The sequence below is a fragment of the Brassica rapa genome, chromosome A09, assembly GCF_000309985.2.
Source record: "Brassica rapa cultivar Chiifu-401-42 chromosome A09, CAAS_Brap_v3.01, whole genome shotgun sequence".
Lineage (NCBI taxonomy): Eukaryota > Viridiplantae > Streptophyta > Magnoliopsida > Brassicales > Brassicaceae > Brassica > Brassica rapa.
In genome coordinates, this window is record NC_024803.2 from 39,675,977 (window position 1) to 39,684,338 (window position 8,362).

General features: G+C 34.6%; 2 protein-coding genes across 2 annotated transcripts; one reads left to right on the forward strand and one right to left on the reverse strand.

Annotated features, from left to right (window-relative positions):
* LOC103837892 (monofunctional riboflavin biosynthesis protein RIBA 2, chloroplastic) lies at positions 1 to 2,488 on the reverse strand. Its single transcript, XM_009114278.3, has 7 exons — positions 2,274 to 2,488; positions 1,752 to 2,073; positions 1,457 to 1,678; positions 1,065 to 1,387; positions 856 to 985; positions 512 to 784; positions 1 to 431 (listed from the first exon to the last, which is right to left on the reverse strand). Exons 1-7 carry the CDS (start codon positions 2,321 to 2,323, stop codon positions 306 to 308), a joined length of 1,446 nt encoding a protein of 481 aa, XP_009112526.1. The 5' UTR covers positions 2,324 to 2,488; the 3' UTR covers positions 1 to 305.
* A 1,787-nt stretch (positions 2,489 to 4,275) lies between these two features.
* Positions 4,276 to 5,957, forward strand: LOC103837893 (homeobox-leucine zipper protein ATHB-6). Its single transcript, XM_009114280.3, has 3 exons — positions 4,276 to 4,573; positions 4,659 to 5,038; positions 5,122 to 5,957. Exons 1-3 carry the CDS (start codon positions 4,504 to 4,506, stop codon positions 5,605 to 5,607), a joined length of 936 nt encoding a protein of 311 aa, XP_009112528.1. The 5' UTR covers positions 4,276 to 4,503; the 3' UTR covers positions 5,608 to 5,957.
* The last annotated feature ends 2,405 nt before the right edge of the window (positions 5,958 to 8,362 follow it).

The window sequence follows — 8,362 nt, forward strand, 5'->3', positions numbered from 1 at the left end:
TATACAAATATTCAAAGTGTATTGTATTAGAGTTTCAAAAAGTTCATAATTCACAACAATTATGCCAACAAAATGATGATTGACTTGTTACATAACCAAACTTCTGATAAAAACAAATGAACTCAAAAACATATGTGAAAAATTGCAATCCATGATACTTCCGATACAAAAACAACGAACTCAAGTAAAATTCGCAAAAACAAAATGCCATTTTTCTAATGACAGTTTAGGCGTCAAAACCATAACTAAGAACATACTGGTCACTCGTAGAAGCCCAACGTTGCCAGAGATTGATACTCGCACAATTAGGAGCTGGGACTGATGAGTGGAACCTTACCGGTGATTGATAAACCATAGCCTTTAAGTCCAACATAATGAGCTGGATTATTCGTCATCACCTTCATCGTTCTAACTCCAAGATCCCTCAGTATCTGCATCATCCAATTTTCGATTTTAAAATTTTGCAGATATTAAATAAAAACAGTGAAAAGATTCGAGTTTAGTTTATTACTTGTGCTCCAATGCCGTATTCTCTTGAAGCAACGGGGAATGAAACACCCTCGGTTTGGTCAGAAGCGTTGTCGTAAGTACGAGGCTTGTGTGTTAGGTCAATGCCTTTAGCTTCAGGACCACGTAAGTAGACAAACACACCTCTCCCAGTTTCTTCAATCTGTCTCATAGCGATTGCTAATTGCTTCCCACCAGAGCCGTTTCCAAATATATCATCTGTGATACATTCCGCGTGTACTCTCACCAGAACATCCTTCCCATCTCCGACTTCTCCCTGTGATTCTTATCAAAGTTTAGTATAAGATACAAAGAGATGAGTTTCAAATGAGGGTTTGGTTCTATTACTTTGACCATTGCAATGTGCTCAACTCCATCAAGTAATGACTTGAAGCAGTATGCTTTAAATGGTCCCCACATTGTCGGTATAGGCGCCACCGCAGTAAACTCGACCAGTCTCTCTCTTTTCCTTCGGTACCTACCAAACAAAGAAAGAACATCAGTAACTTCAGAACTGAGAGTTGTAAGTAGCTGATCTTGAAGTGTTTGTATTGTACCTGATTAGATCGGCGATTGAGATGATTTTCAAATTGTTCTCTTGAGCAAATTGGCGGAGTCTTGGTAACCTAGCCATGGAACCATCATCATCTACAATCTCACACAAAACAGAAACTGGTTCCAAACCAGCTAACACAGTTAGATCAACAGAGGCTTCTGTGTGCCCTGCTCTTTTAAGAACACCGCCTTCTCTGTATCTCAAAGGAAAGATATGACCAGGACGGTTGAAATCCTGAGGCTTCGAATCTTTTGATGCAAGTGCTAATATCGTCTGCGCCCTGTCACGAGCCGAGACACCTGTCGATGTTCCGTTCTTAGCATCCTGACAACATTCTTTTCATCAGAACACTAACAGAGTCGTAACAAAAACAACAAAAGGTTTTGTACATACCACAGAAACCGTGAAGGCCGTGCGGAGTTTCTCCTCGTTCTCCTTCCGCGTCACCATTAAAGGAAGCTCTAACCTCTCCAAGTCTTCACCTTTCATACTCACACACACGATTCCAGTCCCATGCTTCACCACAAAAGCCATAGCTTCAGGTGTCACCAACGATGCAGCCATTATCAAATCTCCTTCATTCTCTCTATCCTCATCATCCACAACAATCACCAACTACAAAAAACACAAAACAATCACTTAAAACATCCTCCTCTCCTTCTAACACTCTTGTGCTACTAATACAAACCTTGCCCTGACGAATATCCTCAATAGCTTGCGGAATAGATGCAAATCCTTCAGTAGGACGATCAAGATCAAACTCTTCATCCTCAACTTCAGGTGAAACCATTGTCGTGGGAATCATTTCTGCTGCTAACGTTCCGAAAGAAACCAAATCCGGCTGCAACTCGATCCCCATTGATCCATTATTACTCTTGGAGGAGGAGGAGGAAGAGAAGACATCTCCTTCCTCAGACATCATCACTCCCATTCTAACATTGTTTAATCTCCTTGGTATGATCTTAGGACACATCCATGTCTTCCTAAACGGTCTTGTCCTCGTAACATGACTGAAGAAAAAAACACACATGCTCATTAAGGCCTTAAACTTAAATCGCGTTTCAATTGCGGAAACGCAAACGCGCACACAGAGCGATTCGAATTATCGCGATTCAACCAATCAAACAGCAGCCAAACCTTATCGAAACTATCAAATTCAAATTGAGACACGCAAGCAACGACTATAGAGACACACGCAAATTGAGATTACCGCGAGGGAAGAAGATGCGTTGAGTCGCATCGAAGATTGAGGGACGCCATTCTCGAGTTTCGTCCAGAGAGAGCGAAGCACCGCCACAAAACTACTGAGCTTGCCGGTGATGTTTCTCTGCTGATGTGGCAGTTTTCTTAAGATATTTTTTGTTCTTTTATGGATAAGCATGAGGACTGTTTCCTCGGTAACGGCGTCGTTTGCGTATTTAATACGATGTCGTGTTCGATGGAAACACCTTTTTCTAAGATTTTTTTTTTTAAAATACCCTAAATTGCATAGACTTTCGACTGTAAATAGAGAAAAATAGGAAAGTTGAGTTATTTAGTTTTTGTCAATTTGGAAAAGAATGTGAAAATAATGAATTTTTTTATTTCAAATATGTTTTTTAAAAGACTAGATTTAAAAAAAAAAAAATTTCAGTGTTCTAAAACATACTAGACGTTCGCTACGCAATAGATGTTCTCTTACGCCTAGTTGCATATGTGAACACTTACATAAGATTTAGGTGGATACATATTTTGACATAAAATATAAATATAAGACTTAACATATATACATTAGTTTTAGAAGACTGAACAAAAATATATTTCAAATATAGTTTTATCTTTAATAACTAGTCAAAAATATATTAGTAGTTTCGAATTATAAAAATATTTTAAATATATAAAGATGATAACATATAAATAATAAATTTGAAAGTATTTTTCAAACAGATTAAATAATAGTTAAAATCATATAAATATCAAGAATAAGTAACAGTTAATATTACATTGATAAAATATATAATATTATTAATTGTTTAATTTTCAGTATTAATATATCAAATTAGTGCCTAATATTCGCTAACAGTATTATACATCTGAACTATAAATATCTACATATAAACTATATAACGGTAAATGGTACAACTGACTACTTTATAACGTCTATATGTCATCTAATTTTTATTTCTATAATAGCATTAAAAGGCAAAATTATTACAATTCGTTTTTATTTTTGCTTCTAAAATAGAAATTACTACTTTTCTTCTATTTATAGAAAAATAAATAGCATTCATCTACAATTTACTATATAGAGATCTGTATTTTAGAAACATGCATTGGAGTAAAATCATTTCTGTTATAGAGTTTATATTTTAGAGGTAAAAATAGAAGACTACATTTGAGATAGTCTTAGAAAGATATATGAAACTATTTTTGTGAGATGTGAATTTAGTGATGTTAAATATTAAGTTTCAAATTTTCAATGGCTTATACCATACCAGAGTTATAAACTTGCAAGTCGGAAGAATCAAAGAACTAAACTTTTTAACTAAATAAAATTAAAAAGCAATAAAAAAAATCACTCTTGTTGCTATCACCAAGGGACAACAGCTCTTGTCTCCTTTCGCATTGCCGCGAAAGCATCATCCCATAGGTTAATCTAATAATTTCTAAAAGGATTAGAGACAAATAAAAGCCATATAATCCAATTATTACAGCTTTTAAAAGGGATGATTAGATTACCATGCAAATAAGACAGACCGTGTATATAAAGCATTCTTGGTTTAAGCAATTAACCAACAAAAAACTTTAAGAACTCTGATAACAAAACTTCTACAGTTTATTAAGTTCTAAATACATTAAACTGTTGTTCATATGTATGAATTGTCTATTGGTATGATAAGTATGTATGAATCGTATATTCTCATCTAAATTAAATACAGTAGCGTGTTGGGAAATTCCTTTCTAGGTTGTGTTTAAGCCGAGCTGAGTCGATTAGGGTAAGCCGAGCCGTCATTCTCCATTGATTTTTTTTCATTAAACTGTTTTTACTCAGTCGAGTTCCAGTGATACCGGAAGAAGCCTCGAGGTAACTGGGTATAGCCGGTGGACCCCTCAATTTATTGGATTTTTTTGGTTTAACATTTCATTTACCAAAAAAACCCCAACAATATCTACTTACTCAACCATGGTTACATTCTAACCCAAGCTGAGTTTATTTAATGAGAGAGAAAGTCTGAAACCAAAGCTTGTTCATATGGAAAACAAAGAACTCTGTCTCTCTCTCTCTCTCTCCTCTCTTTCTGAATAGAATCTCCCCCATTGTTCTAATTTATCTCTTCCTTCAAAGTATTGATCATCAAGTACTAGATGCATTTAAACTGAGAGTTAAAACAAACAAAAAAAATCATTATTTTGAAGTAACTAAAAGGTTTTTGAGAAGACCCTTTTTGTAGTGCTGTTTGATGATGAAGAGATTAAGCAGTTCAGATTCAGTGGGTGGTCTCATCTCTTTATGTCCCACTACTTCCACAGGTTATTTTCTTATACCAATGTTTTAAAGTTAATATTCAAACAAGTCCTTTAATTTCATAATTTTAACCTCAATTTTGGCAAACAGATCAGCCGAGTCCAAGAAGATACGGGAGAGAGTTTCAGTCGATGCTTGAAGGTTACGAGGAGGAAGAAGAAGAAGCCGTAACCGAGGAAAGAGGACAAACCGGTTTAGCCGAGAAGAAGAGACGGTTAAGCATTAACCAAGTTAAAGCCTTGGAGAAAAATTTCGAGTTAGAGAACAAGCTTGAGCCCGAGAGGAAAGTGAAGCTAGCTCAAGAACTTGGTCTCCAACCTCGTCAAGTAGCTGTTTGGTTTCAGAACCGCCGTGCGCGGTGGAAGACAAAACAGCTCGAGAAAGATTACGGTGTTCTCAAAACGCAGTACGATTCTCTCCGCCATAACTTCGATTCCCTCCGCCGTGACAATGAATCTCTCCTTCAAGAGGTAACAAAAATTCAGACAAGGGTTATAAAGTTGAGATCTCCGGTTACAAAGTCTGAGACTTTTTTTGTTTTGTCGTGGTGCAGATCGGTAAACTAAAAGCTAAGCTAAACGGAGAAGAAGAAGTTGAAGAAGATGATGAAGATGAAGAGAACAACGCGGTGACGATGGAGTGTGATGTTTCCGTCAAGGAAGAAGAAGTTTCGTTGCCGGAGGAGCTTACAGATCCGCCGTCTTCTCCTCCGCAGCTTCTAGAACATTCCGACAGTTTCAATTACCGGAGTTTCACCGACCTCCGCGACCTTCTTCCGTTAAAGGCCGCGGCTTCCTCCGTCGCCGCCGCTGGATCGTCGGACAGTAGCGATTCGAGCGCCGTGTTGAACGAGGAAAGTAGCTCCAACGTTACGGCGGGTCCGGTGACTGTTCCCAGCGGTGGTTTCTTGCAGTTTGTGAAAATGGAGCAGACGGAGGATCACGACGACTTTCTGAGCGGAGAAGAAGCGTGCGGGTTTTTCTCCGATGAGCAGCCACCGTCTCTGCACTGGTATTCCACCGTTGATCAGTGGAACTGAGTGGCTTTGATCACCGGCAGAGATCTCGAATTGGACTAAAATGCTCTGTTATTTTTTCTGTGGATTCGCCGGAGAAGATTGAAAAAGCTGAGGGCGAAATGGGAATAATGGTGAAATTGCAAGGGTTAATTCTGGGCGGGAAATAATTAATTAGGGTGATTTTGTAATTATGCGCTCTCTTGCGTTTCGTGCAGTTCTTGTAATTAAGGATCATGCGAATTTGAGAAAGGGTGGAAAAATTCGAAGGGGCGAAAACTAGACATGGAATCTTTTAGCTTCTCGACAAAACAAAAACAAAAAAAAATCAACCAGCCTTTTTTCAAAAATCATGAACCATGAAATTACTATGATCTTTGCATAAATTTGATTTTGGGTTAATGTATCGAACTTCTCATGAATTTGTTTTAAATTCCTTATAAAAAGGCATCCTCAAAATAATATCAAAACATTGCATATAAACATTTAAACGGTGCATATAATCATATAAACAATATTTGTATAATTTTTTATATAACATTTAGATTTATTTTTTTGAACATTTAAATTGATATCCCAACAATCTTCTACTCAAACAAAAATTGAAAACATACAAATTTGTATTACAGTTACCATTGAAGAATTTATATACATTATTTATTGTTCTGTTCCCTGATCGAATTCTTCACAATCATAAATCTAATATATAAATATATATAAAAGATAAACTTGACAAATATGTGGATTCACACTAATAAAACTAATTAGTTAAACAGATTTACACAAATTTAAATCGATTTAAAACAATTTAAAACGGTTTAGACCTATCTGAGTTGCATAAATCAGATTTTAAAAAATCATTTTGGTTATATCTGATTTTTCAGGTATATCAATTTTTAGAACATTAGAATTTCATTTATCTTTTTTTTTTGATTAGTCATTTTTTAAACCAAAGATCAAGCTGATGTAATACTCTTTTAGCCAAACGATGGCCAACAAGATTTCATGGATCCAAAAGATCTGACTTTCGATATTATTTTTCTTTAAAAACCTTAGCAAAGAAAGAGTTTGGCTTCTTCCATAATTATTTTGCTAACAAACAGTATTAAAATTATGTAAATTCCAAAAGCAGTATTAAAATTTTGGCTTCATCTTGTCTGTCTTCTTTATTTCTGCACATTTTATCTTATGACTATCAATGCATACTTTTAACATTTTTACTACTGCTCACTAGAATATTATCTTAGGTAATCTAAAACATGATATCACATGTATAGGACTAGCCAAGGCAACTGCTTTTTTCAATACTTCTTCCCCTTCTTTTGTAACTGAATTGTATGTACTTTCAATAAATTCCATAAGATTCATTTATTTCCATTGAAAACTTATTTGCATCAGGAATCTATACTAATTTTAAATTTAATATGGATAAAGGGACAATGACATAAACGTGTTAAAAGTTATTAGCGGTCTATATGTGCCTTCATAGGTGCCACTGAAAATAGTAATTGTATTAAGAAATTTTGAAGCGTTACGAATTAGATTAGCATAAACTCGAGTGTTTCATACTTTCTCTACAAGCTTTTAAACGTAATGTCACATTTTTTTGCACCAGCGTAAAGACAAACATATATTTTATGTTGTACCACTACTTTGCACTACTTTCATGTACCATGTGAGTGATTAGTTTCATAAAAATAGTACAATTTGCTTACTATCATCATAGAATGATCTTAGAAAGTCGTAAAGGATAACATTTAATTAGGTATTTGTTATGAGTGGCTTTTACATTAGTTGAAACTTGAAAGTGTCTAAAAATGGATGTAACAGTGGATAAGTTCATGATATATGTTTGTCTTTTCAGGAGCTGACGAGGCCAAATAAGGAGAACCTTCGCATGTAGAATACGATTTTGTTTCGTGAAGACTAACATAATACTCAAATAGGTATGTTCTTTCTATTCAGAGTAGCATGTTTGAGAAGTGTAAGTGGGTTGAGTGAGAAGTCTCCCTTTGCATTCCTTGTCTATGGCATTCCTCTTGCAAATTAGTTAATCTATAGACAATTTTTTTGTGAGTAAACGAAGCATAATGAATACTATCAAAATATTGTACTTGAATTATATATTTCAATAGTTAGATTATGGTATGTTACAAGAAAGGAGTATTATGGTATGAGAAATAATTATACAACAAAATATTAGAATAAAACTAGAAAATAGAAGACATCATTTCGAAATTATTTCATGATTTGCAATTTGTTAAATAATTTTAAATGAAATTGTAGACAAGTAAAATAAAATGTAGTCTACAATAAAATTATGGTATCAAAAGTTTAAATATATTATTATTGTCTCAAAATGACGATGATATAAAATTAGTAATAAATAGTAATATTAGACACTAGATACTTTATGATTTCTACCTCTTGGATTTGTTAATTTTATCGTTGTACTGGTTGGTAAAAAAGTGGTCAATATCGACCCAGTCTGAAACATAGACAACAAACAATGAAAAAAACTCAATTTTACATTCATACAGTACATAAAAAGACATTTTTATATTCAATATCGATCAAACATATTAATAATGTGGAGCTTAATTGTCTCAAGATTGTATCATTATAATTAAATGCTATCCTTAGGTTCGCTTGTTCAGATTTGATTTGATTCTAATTCGAGTTATTCAAGATCGATCTAACATATTAATTGTATCACTAGATTCTAACTCTTCATTTCTTTTTAAGGGCGAGTATATTTTATGATCCGCGCTTCTTAAGC